The 20,477-nt window shown below is 38.5% G+C and overlaps 1 protein-coding gene across 3 annotated transcripts in view; it reads left to right on the top strand.

The window, feature by feature from the left end:
* hepacam2 (HEPACAM family member 2) overlaps positions 1–20,477 on the top strand; it is a 112,833-nt gene that overhangs the window by 48,895 nt on the left and 43,461 nt on the right. For 2 of the 3 annotated variants that reach the window (XM_043689948.1, XM_043689949.1), the window contains exons 4-5: positions 2,885–3,181; positions 14,215–14,340. In XM_043689948.1, coding sequence (XP_043545883.1) covers positions 2,885–3,181; positions 14,215–14,340 — 423 coding nt within the window. The remainder of the gene's footprint in view (positions 1–2,884; positions 3,182–14,214; positions 14,341–20,477) is intronic. The other variant, XM_043689951.1, reaches the window with a different exon arrangement.

The raw sequence follows: 20,477 nt of genomic DNA, 5'->3' as shown, positions 1-20,477 counted from the left end.
TGGCCAAATTTCCCTCTCTCCCATGCCTCCTGTCTTTCCGCACAAGCCTACCATGGGGAACCTTATCAAATGCCTTACTAAAATCCATGTATACTACATCCACTGCTCTACCCTCATCCACATGCTTGGTCACCTCCTCAAAGAATTTGTCCTCAGTGATGAGCAATCAGATGCTGCTTGACCTGCTGTGCTTTTCCAGGACCACACTATCTCTCAACTCTGATCTCCACCATCTACAGTCCTTGCTTTCTCCAATGTTTTGTCCTCAACTGCTTTCTCTGTTGGAGAATTCCACAGGCTCACCATTCTTTGGGTGAAGAAATTTCTCCTCATATCAGTCCTAAATAACCGACCCCATGCCTTTAAACTGTGACTACTGGTTCGAGGCTCTCCAGTCATCGGGGATATCCTTACTGCATTTACCCTCCTGCCTGAAATGAAAATGTGCAGCTATGTGGAAATGTGAGATAGGCTGGAATAGTTCTCCTTGGAATAGAGGAGACTAAGAGAAGATTTGATTGATGTAGAAAATTGTGAAGTGCTTGGATAGAGTGGATTGGATGGGCCAAGTTACCTGAGCAGAAAGATCAATGTATTGGGGGCATTAATTTGTACAAGGATTAGAGCAGAGAGGAGGAACTGTTGCTTTCACACAGAGGAAGATAAGAATGCAGAATCCTCTGCCTGACAGGCTTGCAGAGTTAGAAACCCTTAACTCATTTAATCCTCCGGGTGCCTGTCCCTGTGCACAAAGTGCTCCTGCTGCAGCCTTTTGATGGTAGTTGATGCAATGTAGGGCTGCTCTTCTGGTGTGCCCTGCCATTCAGTAGTAGATTGTCAGGATGGTCAGGATAGCAGATTCCGGATGCCAGTATCCATAGAGAAGAGGTGTATATGCCTGCTGCCTGTTGGTTATCCTTGAGCTGTGGTTTGGTCATAGTCAACAATGAGCAGCTGAGTCTGCTAGGTATCCACTCTGGTTTCTTTATTGAGCTTTCCTGATGTCTGGCTTGTTTGGTAAGTTTGAAAAGGTGGGGGGCTGAATATAGGTGCGATGAGTTGTGACATTAATAATGTGTTTAAACAGTTTTAATCCCTGTCAATTGATATCTCATTGCTGCTGAACAAGAATCTCCTCAGGCCTTTTTTGAAAGCCCAAATGATTGACTGTGATGATGTCAGCATTGAGGAAAGCCTCGCTGACTTCTCGTCCATACCCTGTCAGAAAGTTTACTGTAGCCCCTGTCACTGACACCATATAAGATTCTCCCCTTTGATTCTATATGCATGTTTTCAGATATTGCTAAATGAGGAAGCACAAATTCTATGGATGTTTCAAAGGGATATAAATTAAGCAAGGCATCAAATCTATGGTATCTGGAATTCAAAGTTTTAATAATCCACTAAGAGTTATAATATCCCTGAGATGTTTCAGATGTGAAATGAACTGCCTTCAAAATAGAGTCACTGTTGTAATTCTGGAAAGCCAATTGCATACACAAACACGGTGAGATAAATGACCAAGTAGCCTGTTTTGTTGTTGTTAGTTGTGGTATAGGTTTTACACAGAATAGCTTGTTCATTTACATTTGAAGGATACCATGTCATATTTTTGATCCACCCAAGTTAAGGCCTCGGTTTTCATGACTCATGTAGAACAAAAAACATTTGTTAACGTAACAGTCTGTCAATATTGAATTTAAATGTCAACCTTGTTTTATGATCACCTTTAGAACACATCTTGAACCCACAGCAGATTTCTGGAGATCACAATGCAACCAATGAGTTAAGCATAGCTCTCTCACAATCATAAATGATGATTCCCAAATTGTAATTAATCATCTCATAAAGCATGGATATTAGATAAAGGGACAGACGTTTTTGGCTGGTACAATGCACCAAAATTATAGAAGTCACATGATACCAGGTTATAGTACAACAGGTTTGTTTGAAATCACAAGCTTTCAGATGACGAAAGAGCAACACTCTGAAAGCTTATGATTTCAAATTAATATATTGGACTATAACTTGGCGACGTGTGACTTCTGACTTTGTCTATCCTAGTCCAACACCAGCACCTCCACATCACAACAAAATTATGTGCTCTTTTTTCTACCATCAAAATCTGTCTCAGCATTTAACTTATTTCGTCAAAGCAAAATAAAAGCCGATTTCTAATCATTTTACTCATTGTGAGCATCCAGATGTTTTTCAGTTCTTGAATGTATAAGAAAGGAAAACTGGTCAGTGTAAATTATTGTTGCCATTTTGAAACAAATGGCAAGATGGAGTTTACCTTACATGTGACCTGCAGTGTTCAGTTTGGGGTGATGTTTGTGGTGGCTTTATGTGGCCCCAATGACATCCCAAATTCTCCAATGATGGGGAAGATCCCAACAGACTAATTTGCAGAAATGGGTTTGATTAGGCTGAACAATATTGTCAGCTCTGGGTCTGAGATCGTTTTGGGTGCTTGTGTTGAACAAACCCAACAGCAGACCCCATACATACATAAGGTGCGAATTGAGATGCAAATGCAAAATGCATCAAATTGGTGGAGTCAAATTTTAGTCAATTAATCAAACCCTAATGAGTCAAAACTTTAGTAATAAATAAAATTGATATACTAAAATTTATATAGTGATCAGCGTAATCTTCACAGAGTTATACAATATTTCTATTGTATAACTCTTTAATTTTTAGTTTACTGTTTTCGGGGTTCTGTAATAGGCAGGTATTCTGATCCACCAGATTATCACTCGTGAAAATTTTAATTTGTTCTCTACATTTTTGTCACATTGTCCAATTAGCTCTAAGAATTTCATAGAATGAATTGAGATTTCTTATTCTTCTGGTAATCTTTCTTTCACTTGAACATTTTCAGATGGTCCCTATGATTTAATGGTGAAGTCTGAACCACGATTCAAAGTTAGTGAAGGAGTGTTCACTGCTGGTAAAGGAGAGCCAGTCTGGTTTAAATGTTCAGCAAATTCCAACCCACCAAATGTCTACTCGTGGTTTCAGAAAGCTGACAACAAGACAACACCCATCCAGTGGGGGCCAGTGTTAAATATCAAGTCTGAGAAAGTACCCGACAAAGCTGACTACATGTGCTGTGTCTACAACAATATCACTGGCAAACGGGATGAAACTCAATTCACTTTCATACTCTCTGCTACTGGTATGTACAGACTTATTGATATGAATTCATTAATGGCAATTTTTAAAAAATAATGTGATCATTGGTGTCCTTAAAACTAATTTGAAGAGTCAAAAATAGAACATCACTTTGAATGACAGATTAATTAATTGGAAATGGAACTTAATGTGAATAAAATTGATGCCACTGTTGATCATATGTTGAATAAGTTTCATTCTCAAAACAGACAATGGAATTATTTAATAGTTTGAATGGTGTATATACTGGAATCATTACAGTTTTCCTTTATGGAATGTTCACTCAATCCTTACTTACAAACAACTGAACTGATTGTATAGCAAGAATCCCTGATCTGACATGAAAGTAAAATACTGTGGGTGTTGGAGATCTGAAATAAAAACAGAAAGAGCTGGGGAACTTCAGCATGTGTAACATCATGATGGAGACATAAGCAGAATTAATGCTTTGACTGGAAAATTATGCTGTGGGCATCCTCACAGTCTGTTCTACTTGAAATTCAGCATGTCCATAAAGACTCTTACAAATTTTTACAGAAAGCATCCTATCTGGATGCATCACGGCATGTTATGGCAACTGCTCTTCTCAAGACCAAAAGAAACTGCACAAAGTTGTGAGCACAGCCCCAGTACATCACACAAACCATCCATTGACTTCATCTATATTTTCCACTGCAACGAGCATATTCAAAGACCCCTCCCACCCTCTGGTGTATAAGTACAAATAGATTCATGAATAGCTTCTTCCCAGCTGTTGTCAGCCATTTGAACGAACCTCTTTCATGTTAATGTTGATTTCTCACTGCACCTTCTCAGCAGCTGTATCATTGTATCCTGCACTCTGTTCTGTTACTGTGATGCACTTGCATAGCATGATCTGCCTGTAAAGCACATAAGACCTCACTTTTCACTGTACTTTGGTGCACTTGACAGTAACAAATCAAAATCGCTCACCCCCCCCTTAGACAACAGCATAACAACCATCATTTTTAGGCACTACTGTTCTAAAGAAGAGTCAAGTCGGACTTGAAATGTTAACACATGCTGCTGGACCCATTAATTTCCTACAGCACTTTCTTTTTTTTATTATCCCTGATCTTACATCCAGGCTATAACTAGGAAATCATCCGAGTCATTGAGTGGGTCACTTTAGTTTTGTTTTGAAATAACAGCTACAGTAAAGCTCAATGAACCCAATGTCATGTTTCTGTTTATTAATTTATAATGTATTGCTAAAATACCTTCTTTATATTATTTTTGAAATGCATGAACACTTACACTTACATTCTACTTAGAATTCTAAAACTAGACCAGCAAACATCCACATTCAATTTTCAAGAATTCAGTACCGATTTTACATGGAAATACTTGATGCGTCATACCACAGAAACAGACCCTTTAGTCCATCTGGTCTATGCTGGTGTTTGTGCTGCACACCTTCTCCAAATCCCATCTTGATTCATCTCACCTGAGCAACATATTCCTTTTTCATGTAGTTAAAAATCACGCAACACCAGGTTTATTTGGAAGTCCTAGCTTTCAGGTTTATTTGGAAGTCCTAGCTTTCAGAGCACTGCTCCTTCCTCAGGTAGCTGTGGGGCAGGATCATAAAGTGCAGAATTTATAGCATAAGATTACAGTGTCATGCAACTGAAACAATATATTGAACAAACCTTGCATGACACTGTAATATTTTGCTATAAATTCTGTCTTATGATCCTGCTCCACAGCTACCTGAGGAAGGAGCAGTGCTCTGAAAGCTAGGACTTCCAAATAAACCTGTTGAACTATAACCTGGTGTTGTGTGATTTTTAACTTTGTCCACCCCAGTCCAACACTGGCACTTCAACATCATGGCGACCTTTTTCATGTATTTCACTTCTAACACTCTATGTGATGGTGAGGCTGACATTCTCACTGCTTTTCTTAATTTCTTATTAGATCCAAAAGAAATTGTCTTATATTTATGCTTCAGAACCATATTTCCCCATCTTCCCATAGTAAGAGGAAATATTTTCTCTTGTTTGACTTTATTCATCCTTGTTTTGCTTTTTTTATTGTCTGTGAGGCTATGAGTTTATTGTGCAAAACAATAGTGAGGCTGTTTGAGTTCATTAGAGATAAATTGGATAGCCTGGGAGTATGCATTCTGGAATTTTGAATGAAACACAATGAACCCAACCCAATTGAATGCAACAACACAGCATCTTCATATTTCCTGCTCACTATCATGATTTCTGTGTGTACCTATGTTAACCATTTTGATGATTGACTGGACATAGCAGCACAAGGGCCATTGTTGTTCCTGGCCAGCATCACTTAAAGTTAACTTGTACCTCTTTTAGTAAGGTGTATGATGGCTATGGTGGGTGCTAGGAATCCTTTGTAAGCTTCATTTGACCTGATAAAGAAAGAAGAATGTCTGAATTGGGATAAGCAAATGCCAGCTTTTTATTTCATGTTGCAATAGATATGTTGATGAAGAATGTTGAAAGGAAGGTAGATGTACTGACCTCTTGAAGGTCCATCAAAGCAATGAAGTTGCTAGCCGTTCAGTGCCAGAGTAAGGAGAGGGAGAGAGAAAGAAATCAAAATAGAAAAAGAGAGAAAACGAAATGGAAAATGAGAGAGATATGGTAAGAAATAGTGGTGAAACTAATGAAAGGTAAAAGGGGCAGGGGCAAGGTAATAAAAAAGTCTAAGGGAGAAACAGCATTAAAAAGAAAACCAAAATCCACGTCAGCAGTCAATCATTAGTCAGTCTAATTAATCCATGGTTGATGAGTCCTAATGCAGCTTGAAATTTCTTATTTTCAAACATCTTTGAGCTTTGTTATTTGTCCTGCTTCAAAACCAGCTACAGTTTAGCAAAGAAGGGTTGACCATCATAGATAGTTCAGTGCAGTCTCTTCCCAGTTTTTTATGCAAGAGACAATTTTATTCAATCAGGCTTTTAGTTTATCTGTTAATTTTTTTTCTGGGTGTTCTCTCTGGTCTTTGGCCATGCATCAGTATACTTTGGCAGGTAAGTATTTTCCTTATTCTTGCATAGAATATAGACATGGTTGGAAAGCCCTGTATCTGATGTAGATTCCTTAAGTGGGTTGGCTCTGAAGACTACTTCAGAAGGCAGTTAAGAATCAGTCGCATTAATGTGGGCCTGGTATCTCAGCTGATTGGTCTTTCCAGAGGAGACAGTGTGGCTGTCATACCGGCTCTGTAACCAACAGGAAAGATTTCCGCCATCTCCATAAAATCCAGCCTGGAGAGGTAATGGAAACCTATGGTTTGCAGCCACAATAGAGGGAAAGAATAGCACAGATGCCAGCTCACCAAAGGGCAATTTTGCACATGGAGTTCTGCAGCACAGGATTCACTTGAAAACTTGTTAGAAAAGTCACCAAAGTTGTGAAATCAAGTGAGAGTGCTGTAACCTCATCAGCTTTCTCTTCTTGTTGTTCCTTCAATGGAATGTTCAAGTAAAGATTGATTAGAGTTAAGAGAAAAACAAATACATTACTTGGTCTAGTTCTGTAGATCACCATCTGATGGGAAAGATGTAGAAAAGCAAATATACAGGGAAATAATAGGGTAGTGCAAAATCTATTATGTAGTGATAATGTGACACTTTATTTAAACATAAAATAAACTAAGATATTAATTGTTTAAAGAGCAGAGAAGGAGAACTTTTTTTTAAGTGTGTTCAGGAAAATATTTTTAATCAGCACATTTCTAGCATAACACAGAGTGAAGCATTACTGGATTTGGTTCTGAGGAACAAGGTGCATTAAATATCAGTAGGGAAACATTTAGGAAAGAGTGATGATGTTATCATAAGGTTTTGCTTAGCTGTGGACAAGAACATGAAGAAATCTAGACTAAAAATATTTAAATACAAGAGGGTCAATTGTTGTGAGCAAATATGGAAAACTAGGCTGCCTTTAAAGAGGAAGCTGTGCAGGGATAGTCAAGATAAATTCACACAGGAAGGTTAGGGCAACTAAAGTCAAGTTTCCTAAGTGATAACAAGAGAGTGAGAGTTAAAGCATTAAAAAGGGTATATGTGATAGAGAAAAAACAATAGCGGATTCTGGAGATCTGAAACAGACACAAAAATTACTCAAAGAGAAACTCAGCAGGTCTGGCAGCATGTGGTTTCTGTGACCTTTGTTCAGAACACAGATGCAGAAAAGCTGTGATTTACCAACAATTTCTGTTTGTGTATGTGCTGCGATGTCAGGTTAGAAATTCAATTGAGATCAATCGAGCTTAGATTGAGTTTAGATGGAAAGTAAAGAAGAAGATGACATAGGCCGAGAGACAGAATGAGAAAAGGACTTGAACCTGAACCTTTGTCTGTGAATTGGGTGCACACAATAGGGAGAATTCCTGGCTCTACAAATCCAACTTTTAAAAATAGCTGTCCAGACTGAGACATTGGAATTTGAGGCAGATGACCCTGCAAGAATTGAGGAAGATGCTGAGTGAGGAGGCAGAAGACTTGCCTTGGGACTCTAGCTTTCAAGCCTCAATCAATCTGGTCTTTAAAGGCAACAGATTAATCATGGGTGACTTTAACCTTCGTGTAGTCAGATTGGCAAAGGAAGCCATGTGGAAGAATTTGTTTGTATAGTATTTTCAGGACACTTTCACAGAACAATATGTTGTGGATTCGACCAGGATCAGGTTATTTTGCATCTGATGTGTAATGAGACAAGTTCAATAAATTATGTCAGAGTAAAAGATCCACTCAGAAACAGTGATCATTACATGGTATAATTTGACGATCAGTTTGAGAGGGAGAAACTTGGGTCAGAAACAACTGTGCTAAACTTAATTAAGGGTAATCACAAAGGAATGAGAGCAAAGCTAGATGAAATGGACTAGGAAAGAACTTTAGTAGCAAAGACAATTGATGAGCAATGGTAGAATATAGGTCATAGCTCACAGCAAAGGCATTTTCTTGTGTGGAAGTAGGATTCTAAGAAGGGAACTAAGCCAAGCATGGTTAACCAGGAAGGTTAAGAACAGCATCAGATTGAAAGAAAAATATACAATGTGGTAAAGATTAGTGGTATACCAGAGGATTTGGAAAATGTTAAAAATCAATAAAAGAAAATAAAGAGTGAAAGGATAAACTTTGAGTAATATCAAATAATATTTGCAAATAATGTCAAGATGGACAGCAAAAGCATATTTAAATATTTAAAAAGGAAGAGAGAAGCCAAGGAACATAGACCCCTTAGAGAATTAGGCTGGGCAAATAATAATAATGAGGAAACAGGAAACAGCAGAGATTTGAATACCTATTTTGAATCAGTCTTCACAGTAGAAGACACTAACAGCATTTCAAATTATGATGTAATATTAAATATGTTATTCAGTACCAAGTAGGGGGCAAAGAATAAGAGGAAATAAATTCAATAACTATTTCTAACAAAAAAGTACGTGGGAAGCTAATGGGGCTACAGATTGATTAAGTCCCTGGATCTGATGGGACTGCAGAAATAATGGTTGCCATTGGGACTAATCATCCAAGAATCCTTAGAAAATGTTACAGCATATTATAAAGGAAACAATATCAGAGCATTTAGAAATACATGATTTAATCAAACAGAGTCAGTATGGTTCACAAAGGGGAAATCATGTCTGACAAATTTAGTAGAATCTTTGAGGAGGTAACAAGCAGGATAGATGGGGTAGCTGTAGATGTAATATATTTGGATTTCTAGAAGGCTTTTGATAAGGTACCAACTTTATGCTACTTAATAAGGTAAGAGCCCATGGTTTTGGACGTAGTATAAATCAAATCTAATAACCCTTTAGAAGTAGAGGTTATTCCTTCATTGGAAGTGACTACTAAGGCAAAGTTTTACAGAATTTAGAAAACTAATACATGAAGCATATGAAAGGTTAAGGAAATAGGTGGGCAAGTGGATTTATAATAAATTGATTGAGGTAAAAAAAGTACATTTGACATAGCTAAGGACATCACTACAGGAGTTCCCCAGGGAAGTCTTTTATAACCAGACATCTCCATCATAAGATTAAAATGAGGATTTTACTGATGACTGCATAATGCTCAGTATCACTCTGACTCCTCAGACATGCAGCAAGAGTTGGACAATATTCAAATTTTGAATAATAAGCAGCAATTAACATTAGAGATACACAAGTGCCAGACGATAATTACTTTTATCAAGAGAATTTAACACTGTCTACTTAATTTCCAATGACACTACCATTGCTGAATTAACCACCATCAACATATTTGAGGTCATAATCCACCAGAAACTTAACTGTGCTGGTACCACTGGCTGTAGCTTTAAGAACAGACCAGAGACTACAAGTATTTCTGTGTCAACACACCTCTGGATGTCTCCAAGTCCAGTCCACCATCTATAAAACACAAATCAGAATTATGATAGAATAATCTTCATCTGTCTTCATGAGTGCAGTTTCTAAAACATTAAAAGCGATTGACGTTGTTCAAGACAGAGCAGCCACTGTTTCGGAAACTTGCCCATTACATGGCAGGCCCTTGAGTAAGGTTGCACAGTTTTTTATGCTTTCAGACAGAATGCCCCAAATTATCAACCCCCAGTTTATTTTTATTAGTTCATGGGACATAGCCATTGCTATGTAGACCATTGTTAACTCCCCATTGCTAATTGTTCAGAAAGCAGTTAGTCAATAAGAATGGCAGATTTCCTTCCCTCCACCACCACTTTCTCACAGACAGTAATAAATTAGCATAAAGTGCTGACAGAGTCAGAGATCACACAACACGAGGTTACAGTCCAACAGGTTTATTTGAAATCTCACAAGCTTTGGAGTGCTGCCCCTTCGTCAGGTGCAGGTACTATTCACACCAAAGACTGCCGACTCAAAGTGGAGAGGATCTCCAAGAAGATCACGCACATTGACACAGACATCAAGTTTCTGCAGAAATGCAAGAAAGCAGAGAAGGTCCCAAAAAGACTACAGATCACAAACCCACTCAAGTCAACCTACGACTCAGACTATGCTGAGAGAGTCTGTCGTCACACCTCTCACAAACTGATATTTTTTCTCTTCCATCCAGTGACAAACGACAATGATAATATGACTATCAAGATCTGTGCAAGACTTGAGCTTTAGCTTGAGATTCTTCCTTAACTTTATTACTCAGTCACTCAGTGTGCAAACTCATTTCACGTATCAAAGAAATTCTTGTTTATAGTGCTACATTCCATATTCTGCATCCACTGCTGGTATGAAGGGGCTTTCTTATGAGGAGAGGTTGAGTAGGTTGGACCTGTACTCATTGGAATAAAGAAGAATAAGACAACGTTATTGAAAAAGACAAGATTCTTTACACACTTGACAAGGTTGACATGGAAAGGTTGTTTCCCCTGCTGGAGAATCTAAGACCAGAGGGCATAATCTCAGAATAAAGATGAGGAGAAATTTCTTCTCTCAGGCCATATTGAATCTGTGGAATTCTTTACTGAAGAGGGCTACAGAGGCTAGATCATTAAATATATTCAAGGCTGGGATAAACAAATTTTTAATGCAGAATTGAATCAAGATTGTGAAGAAAGGCAGAAAAGTGTAGTGGGTGAATATCAAATGAGCTGTGATTTTATGAAGAGACAGTGCAGACTTGATGGATTGAATGGCCTACTTCAGCTCCTAGGACTTACAGTTTCATGGTCCCTGTGCATAGCAATGCATACATCCTTGTTTTATATTCTTTCAGTAGGATCACTGCTTCTTATTTCAACATCTTCAGTGAAAAATTGTCAAAGTGAACCAATTATAAGAAGCAATATTATAGGCTAATTGGGTTCTCATTACTTTGCCACCATTCAGGAGAATTATATAAACTGATTGTCAGCAATGAATCGGCTGCTCTTTTCACACCAGCCTTATGCTTTGATGAAGGCTTCATTTTGCAGGGCAGGTGTATTTTACAAGTAAATAGAAACAGCAGGTGCTCATTGTTGGTCATGTTTTTTACAATCAGTGCAGGCAGGAACTCCATGGTGATATTTGCACTACTCAATCATGTTGCAACCAATCAACTTCAAACAGAAGCACAGAGTTTGAGACAAAATGATCAATGTGATTGTAATCGCAATGCAGATAACATAGGTCTAATTGTCAAAAATCTTCCTGCTATTTAAATGTGTATCGCTTGACATATAAACAAAATTGACACATCTCCAAAACTCTGTATGTCATCTTAATATAGCTCCATATCTCACACTGCAGCAAAAGCTCTCTCACAGATGTACTAAATAGTACAATGCCAATCAATCCAGAGGAAAATAATGTGGAAACAATAATTACTGTTGTGAATCTAAGTGGCTTACTCATAACTCATAAAAGCAGTCTTGGAGTATTTATTATTATAAGGTCTTCACTTTGCAAGCTCTGTGGATGGCTTTTAGATTGTCTTTATTTCAAAGTTTGGGATATCCTGAAGACTGCAGGGTTCCTGCAATCAGCTAGTTACAGAGTACATTGATATCCAGGAATCTTCCACGTTAACCACATGATGGACCCAGTAAAGCTCAGCTCGGATGAGCAGATGATGTTGAGGATTTTATCCTCATACCTAATGTTGCAACCACATTCAGGAGATGAAGATTGAATGTTTCTGGTTATAAGTGTGATGCTAGTATATTATCCACATATCACACCAATAAATAAAAATGAAGAACCACTGCATCGTAGACTTTGATCTTTGCTGTGAAAGAAACAGCATGCTTTTTCCAAAACCTGTGAGTCAGCTTGCCAAATGCTGAACTTGCTTGCTAGGTGATGGTTCATTTTTGTCATCCAGTGTAATTAGAGGTGACATTCCCAAAATAGTGAAACTTTTATACTAATGAAGTGGTATATTTTGTACTGAGACTCTGGAATCCTGGAATACATGGCTATGGGCAAGTTATTGCAAGATCTCTGTCTTTCTTCAGACTTCTTGCCATGCCAAAGTGACCTGGGGCTAGTACAGATTCAAGTGGAGAAGTTTCTATCTTTAAAATGTTTCAACACTTGAAGAGAACACTGTCAAGAGTCTTCAGGACAAGTGAGCATAGCACAGGACCAATGTCAAGAATGATCTATCATCTAAAAACAACAAATGCTGGAGATAACAGCAGGTCAGGTGGCATCTATGGAGAGAGAGCAATCTAACATTTCAGGTCTGGATGACTCAATCTGTCATCTAATACTGACTTCTCATGCAGTATTTGTAATGGTGATGCAATTGAAGTTTGGTCTCACATCAAACATGAAGCAAAAGCAGCCTAGACTTTAAATCTGTCTTCTTGTTTTGCTGACCACTCACCTGTCAAAGTGACTGGAGAATCCATCATTGAGAATGTAGAACACAGATTTGCTCAACAGAGATAATGGGCATTGCAAATGTACATTATTGTTAATCTCTTGGAATGAAATGAAATACTTCCTATTTTGAGGGTCTGTATTTAGGTTGAGACTAGTTTACACTAGATTAACATCTTGTTTTCATTTTGATTTTATTATTAGTCTGAGTTTAATAAGCCTTTTATTTTATCTGGCTTTCCCAGAGATGTATTGCAGTAAACATTGCCCCATAACTTTTCAATTCTCTATTCTTTATCAACGTCACTATTTAGTGTATAACACACAAACACAGACTCTCTTTTTGGGTAAGTATTACCTACTTCAAATTCTGCACTGAATTAGAACATAGAACATAGAACATTACAGCGCAGTACAGGCCCTTTGGCCCTCGATGTTGTGGCGCCCTGTCATACTAATCTGAAGCCCATCCCACCCACACTATTCCATGTACATCCATTTGCCTGTCCAATGACTACTTAAATGCACTTAAAGTTAGCGAATCTACTACCGATGCAGGCAAATCTGGGTGAGTTCAGTAAAAATTTGGCTTGCTCATAATAGACGTTTTAGCAGAGACAGTGATAACCCAGCAATTGACTATTTGCCTGATGACAACTCGAATTAGGACTGTCCACTGATCATTGCACTCATCCATTAAAAAGGGCATTTTCTATACTGTCTCACCAGGCACATATCTGGAATACTTGCAGCATAGTCTCAACTGCTCCTGGTTTTTGTAACTGATGAAAAGCAAAGAATGGAAGGAAAAGTGAAGAAACCTGTTCAACCCATATCACTTATGTTGAAATTGATCGATGCTCTTCAATTCTGCCTCCTCAATCTCTAAACTCATACTGCTCAATGGACTGAATGTGACACTATGACTATGTAAAAAACATTCTCTACTAAAAGTTTATTCAACACAGTGGCTCAGTGGTTAACACTGCTGCCTCACAGTGGCAGGGACCCAGGTTCAATTTGTGTGAAGTTTGCACATTCTCCCCGTGTCTGCGTGGGTTTGCTCCGGTTTCCTCCCACAGTCCAAAGATGTGCAGGTCAGGTGAATTGGCCATGCTAAATTGCCCATAGTGTAGGTGGATTAGTCAGGGGTAAATGTAGGGGAATGGGTCTGGGTGGGTTGCTCTTCGGAGGGTTGGTGTGGACTTGTTGGGCCGAAGGGCCTGTTTCCACACTGTAGGGAGTCTAATCTAAAAAAAAATGGATCAATATTTGGGGAAATTCACCTTTAATGGGAATGAAAAATATCTGGGATTTCTTTGCTAGTTAGGATGCCAGTAATAGATTGAAAGTGGTAAATCAGGATTGTGTGTACACTCGCAACTACTTTATCAACAAAATTAACAAAAGAATGAAAATGAATCCCATTGCAGCCAGAAAGCAGCACTGTTCAGCCACTTCTGAATTCACATCTAACATTTGTCACAGCAACAAGCAAGTAACTACTTCACCAGTGTAAATTCAGTTTGGATGCAAAGCATATCTTGTTCATCTCACTCTCTGTTAATCTTCCAATTTAATTGCACCAGTACCATTATTTATTTCCACAGTCCTCAATTAATGTTTATAATTCCTGTGCCCTGCAATGACACAAAGTACATTCACTGATTATCTTCTCATTGTGTGATCATATTTCATTAACAGGTCAAGAAAAACTGAAACAAAAAGAAAGTTCACTTCATTCATTGGGAATAATTGTTGGAATGTCACTGACTCTGATTGTCTGTATACTTCTTTACTTTCTTCTGAGAAGATATTTTCCACGAAAAGGTATGCTCTTATCAACTAAGATCAAGCTCAGTTTTGTGGTATTCATTCAGAACTTTGTCATCCACTAGACATTTGGAAAGAATGAAAATAATTTTGGTATTTATGTGGTTGTTATTGTCATATTTACCTCAGGATGTTTGCTCAAGATTTGCAAGCATTTTCTTGGCATTTGTTTTTCTTGTAAAGCTGTTCTGAGTAAATGTATTACCTGGACTCAGGGATCAGGTCAGGAAGTAGCCAGTGTTTTTACTACGTTAGCTTATTTCACCTAGAGTGGTGGTTGGGTGTAAAAAAAATTATTTCGGTTCTTTGAGTGAAGTGGGAGAGAAACAAAACCAAAAAAGGGTTTATTGCTTCTTGCTGGCAAGTGTAAGTTGGGTCAAAGCAGAATCAAACTAGGCAATGATCCATTCCTTAATCAGAGAGCTTTCAGATACTCATTATCTCGACTCAAACTTGAAGAATGAGAAAATAGGTCAGGTACTGAAAGGCAGCTGGTGCACTGTTTACCATACACTAACACAAGACAGTGGCTTCAAGACAGGTGGGAAGGTATTTATTTTAAATTGTAAACTCAATAAAGCTAAAATAGGCAGGTTAGCAAAGATTTCCTGTCCAATATGTTGTTACTTCTATTTGTAAGGCTGGTTGCAACTCATGTATAACGTCTGTAGTTTGCAGTTGGCCAATGAGCTGTAAATCTATGTTGTAAGTAAAAAGTATATGTCATGGGAGATGTACTGAATAATTGGAGTTTATATAATTAATTATATAAATTATTTTGTCCATTGTTTTGGTCAGTGCTGACATACTCTGTATAGTATAATTTAATGTTTGGCCTTTCATTGAAGAAGTATCCAGAAATTTGACGAACACTGCAGTTGCAAAGGTTCAGGCAATGTTAGATGCATTTTCAAAGGCTTTAAACTCAGTAGTCAGTTTTAAAATGCAATTTAAAAAATATTTTTTCAAATATTTGTAACATTTGGACTGTAGGAACACAACATCAGACATGTGGCTACAGAAGCCTGTCTCAAATATTGGAATTACCATTTGTTGATTTGGGTCTTTGTTCTTTGCTGAGTTATATGTTAATGGTTTGGATAATTGTGGATATAACTGGCTCAGGATTGCCTAGTGTTCCACAAGATCTAACTTTATTCCACTTTTTATCATTAGACATTTTATTTGCCTCGAAGCCAATTGGATTCTAAAGTAATCCTGTCTATCTATCTCCAAGAAATCCATTCATTAGTTGGTGCTTAGTGTTATGGACCAGACCAAACTTTCTTCAAATATATCAAGGAGATAGCTGAGGTCCTAACTTTTTCTTATTTAAAAGCAAATCTGAGGTGCTGTGTTCCAGATAAAATTTGATTGGTTACACTACTCAGCTTTATTCTTTTATTCTTACACTATAGTTAAAATATGAATCGGTTTAGCTCAGTTGGCTGGATTGTTGGTTTATAGCGCAGTGTAATGCCAACAGTGTGGGTTCAATTCCTGTCACCAGTTTGATGGTTACCCTAAAGGACTCTCCTTCTCAACCTCTTCCCTTGCCTGAGGTCTGGTGGCCCTAAGGTTAAATCATCACCAGTCACTTCTCTGTAATGAGAGAGTAGCCCCATGGTCTGGTAAGATTATGGTGATGCAACGTTAACTTTCAAACAAAAGACGAATGGGTCTAATTTTAATTCTATTGGAAAATGTAACAAAATAATAGTTTTTTTTTAACTACTAGATAGAAACTGTTCAAATATAGTAACATCCCATAAACACATCCTTGGCAAAGGTAAATTTAGTAAAATAGATTTATCTCACATGCAATTCTAGCAGCAGGAAAAGACCTCAAGTTGTAACAAAGAAAGAGAGAGATGTAACATCTTTTACAATCAGCTTCCAAAAAACCCCAACGCCTACTGAAAGCTAAACTAAAACCCTTGTTCTGTGGGAGGGTGACCCCACCCGTTCATGTTGCTTCTATTGTTCCAACTTTAAAAAACTTCAAGCCTCGACAAGCTGGTACTTCATTGGCTTGGAACAGATCACTCAGCACCTCTGTCTTAACCTCTCTTCATACAGAAAAACAGGACAAAATACACCTCTTAAAGCCACAGTATTGTCACATTGGACAAAGGATTTGTAGAATTGTCAGCAATTGCTAAGTTGAACAATCAAAAGTCATCACAAACTATATTGACATTCTATGATTTTTTAAAAACTGCTTGAATACTTGAAGCATTCTTCACAAGAAAGAAAATATGTCTAAAATTCATCATTCAGAAATGTAGAATTTAAACAGATCATGCCAGATTTCACCATGACATATGCTTATCACCACATTGGAAAGGATAATAGTGCAGCCATCCTGCAAGTGCATTGGAAACAAATTGAATGGACAAGTTATGTTGTCAGTCCATTGGGGTATTTCTGATTTCCATTTGCTACTGCAGAGTTAAAGGTGGGACTGTGAACTATGTTACTGGAGGATCACACATGTATTCTTTGACTGACAAGAGAGTGGTTCTGGACATTTGTCTGAAGTAGAGTGGTGTACATTTTATAGGTGTCTGTACTGAAAACTTGCTGTCAGTCAACGGAGGAATAGTTACAGGTTGGGTTGCAATTCTATGATTCTCACATGATGTGAAGATGCTAATGTCGTACTGGGGTTGACAAAGTCACCTCACATGACACTAGGTTATAGTCTAACAGGTTTATTTAAAATCACAAGCGTTCAGAACGCTGCTGCTTTGTCAGGTGAAGTGACTTCACTTGATGAAGGAGCAGTGCTCTGAAAGCTTGAAATTTAAATAAATTTGTTGGACTATAACCTGTTGTTGTATGAGTTCTGACTATGATTGTAATAGACTGGAGATGTTTCAGGTATTGTGGGAAACAGAGGTAGCAGAAGGGAGTCTTTCAACAGAGCCCCTTAACCACGAGGGTTTACTGAGAACATATTCTTATTGGCATCAAAGCCTGTCATATACTATATCTATAGCAGCTATACTTCACCATGAGTCTAGTCAGTGATCTGTGCCACCTCCTCAAATTGTGTGGAAACCACCCAGCATGGTAATGATACTGCTGACAATGTGCAATCAGGTCACCATAGCCCTCAGTTTCCAAACTGGAGGATCCTTCTACACTGGGACTGGCAAATTATCAACTTTTCTCAGTTCATTGTGCATCACTGTGTCAAGGTCACTGAGGCCCTTTATATCACGAGAAATCAGAGGCCACCTTTGGAATATTGCGTGCAATTCTGGTCTCCTTCCTATTGGAAAGATGTTGTGAAACTTGAAAGGGTTTGGAAAAGATTTACAAGGATGTTGCCAGGCTTGGAGAATTTGAGCTAAAGGGAGAGGTTGAATAGGCTGGGGCTGTTTCCCTGGAGTGTCAGAGGCTGAGGGGTGACCTTATAGAGGTTTATAAAATCATGAGGGGCATGGAAAGTATAAATAAACAAGGTCTTTTCTCTGAGGTGGGGGAGTCCAGGACTAGAGGGCATAGGTTTCGGGTGAGAGGGGAAAGATATAAAAGAGACCTAAGGGGCAACCTTTTCATGCAGAGCATGGTACGTGTATGGAATGAGCTGCCAGAAGAGGTGGTGGAGACTAGTACAATTACAACATTTAAAAGGCATTTGGATGGATATATGAATAGGAAGGATTTGGAGGGATATGGGCCGGGTGTTGGCAAATGCGTCTAGATTAGATTAGGATATCTGGTGTGCATGGATGAGTTGGACTGAAGGGTCTGTTTCCATGCTGTACATCTCTATGACTCTGACTTTGCCAAGAGAATGGGTTTCCCAATGTTTCAGAAACTCAGTGACTACCCATTCATTGGCATATTTGTACCAGCTCTCATTACAGCAACCAGAAAGATTCCCTTGCATTAATATGTACTTGTTAATGAAATGGGTACAATGCTTATAACCAGGAGTTTGGCAGCCAACTCACAAGGAGGAATAAAGGAAGGGAGATTTGGGACATTACAGCTTTAGACAGAATGACCACGAGCATCTCATTAGACTCAGGTTCACATGAAGAAATCCCCAAGTGCAAAGCAATGAGGTGAGATGGCGTAGTAGTGAAGCTTGTAAAGTGTGTAAACAGACCTGTCACTGTTCACTCATGAGAATCTTCTCTTGCTGTTCAACACTTGGCTAAAAGTGGGATTTTTGGTTCTTCCTGCAAGGAATGTCCTTACTGTCAATCTCACATAATTCTAACAACTTCCTCAACAACATCATTCAATGTCTGAAAATGTTGGGTTCAATGTCTTCTTCACCAAAATCCTGAAATAAATATACAGCAAATTAACCATTCCATACCAACTTTATTCAACAGTGCTGAGAATCATACGTATGGTGTGCAACTATTCATTGTTGTACTTCCTCTCAGGGCCTGTCCAATAGCTTTTCTGCCTGGTCTAATTTTCCTCTACAATGCTAACCCAGGGACTGCAGTGTGGTGTATGGAAGGCTCCAATCTTTCAGTGGGGGAAACTGTAAATGTTCTTGTAGCACTCAAGCAGCTTGCGCCCATGAGGGCATGGCTTTGGACTGCACCACCTTGGCAAGAGTGGCATTGGTAGGAGGATGAATGCTATCATGCGAGGAAGAATAGCATGTTTATGAGAGTCCCTGCCATTCCATGAAATAGCTCCTAAGCAGTTCCAGTCATCTGTTGTTCTCTCACAGCATAGTAGCATTCATGTTTCTACCAGTGCCATGATTGCTGGCGTTGTTGGAGATACCACTTGGCATTTTGAGCATTGTTATCACATCCAGATGACAGCTGGCTGAATCCACAGGACGTTATGCTAAGCTTGCATGACATTGAGTAGAAATATCATGAATTGAATCGACACGTCCAACTGCAGCACTGGGAAATTGGCTGGCTATTACATATGCTGAAATTGAAGCTGCGACATTTACTGTCAGATGCTGAATTATGGCTGGATCAGCAAGTACTGTCAAAGATTGAGCCTTCACTTCCAATTCACTGGAAAGCCTGATCTCCATATTCTGTCTAAAGCTTTGCCAAGTAGAGATGAACTCTTCCCTGGTTCTTGGCAGTGACAGTCAGCTCCTGGCAAGTCTGTCAATGCTCCAAGCCTTTCAGTCCATCAAAGTGTGCTCCATCAAAGTCCTTCAGTGTTTTGAAGGAGAGTTGTATACATTCAGATCACACACTAATGATAGTGTGTTCCATCTCTTGGAGCTGATTGACATAAGATGTAGAATGTTGAATTTATTCTTTTGGTTATGATCAATGTGAAGATTGTCCTTGACCTCATATCGACTGACATCTGCCTGTAGATCCAACAGAGCACGAGGTTATCATCTGTGATCTCAGTTTTGTACTACATTTTAAAATCATAACTTTGAATTTTGATAGAAAGACATAGGAGCTATGCTGGTGCACTTGTAAGCACAACCTACAAGTCATTTCCAATGGTCGTGATCAACCTGAACTACACAGTGTTTGCCAGGAAGGTATGCATGGAATTGTTGTATTCCAAATATCAGTGCCAGAGTTTTCTTTTTGATGTTGAAATCGTTTGCCTGTGAAGACTTTGGATCCAATGCAATTGACATTTTTTCCAGCAACAGGCACACATCAAGCTCTTTCTGAGATACATCTACTCCCAGAATGGTAGGTTTACATGGGTTATATTTCCTGGAGTATTAATTTCCAAGATAAGAAAGCACCTTTCAAGATTTAAAGATATATTGGTGGCCATCCTAGCAGAAGGATCCTGAGAGGAAAGATTTTACATACAAAACCTGTATCCTTTGGTAATAGAAAGTTGAGGAAACTGTAACATCCCTGTGGGTTGCCTTTATCCTGAAGTGTAGGCATCTTCTGCACATCCTTAGTCATAATCGAGTCAAGTCTGATACTGCTGGATGGGTATATGGAAGTGAAAAAAATATTTGCCTTAGATTGTTGTTAACATCAAAGCCATGTTTCTTTGCCACCTCCATGAGCTAATGGGGATTGCTGTTGTGCTTGTCTTTGTTCTTTCCTAGGATTGCAATGCCATTAATAATACATTGACAACCTGGGATATTCTCTATAATTATGTCCATGTGTTACTGAATGATAACCTGGCCCACAGAC

The sequence above is a fragment of the Chiloscyllium plagiosum genome, chromosome 5 (genome assembly GCF_004010195.1).
Source record: "Chiloscyllium plagiosum isolate BGI_BamShark_2017 chromosome 5, ASM401019v2, whole genome shotgun sequence".
Lineage (NCBI taxonomy): Eukaryota > Metazoa > Chordata > Chondrichthyes > Orectolobiformes > Hemiscylliidae > Chiloscyllium > Chiloscyllium plagiosum.
Note: the sequence above shows the minus strand (reverse complement) of the source record. Positions and strands in the feature narration are given on the sequence as shown.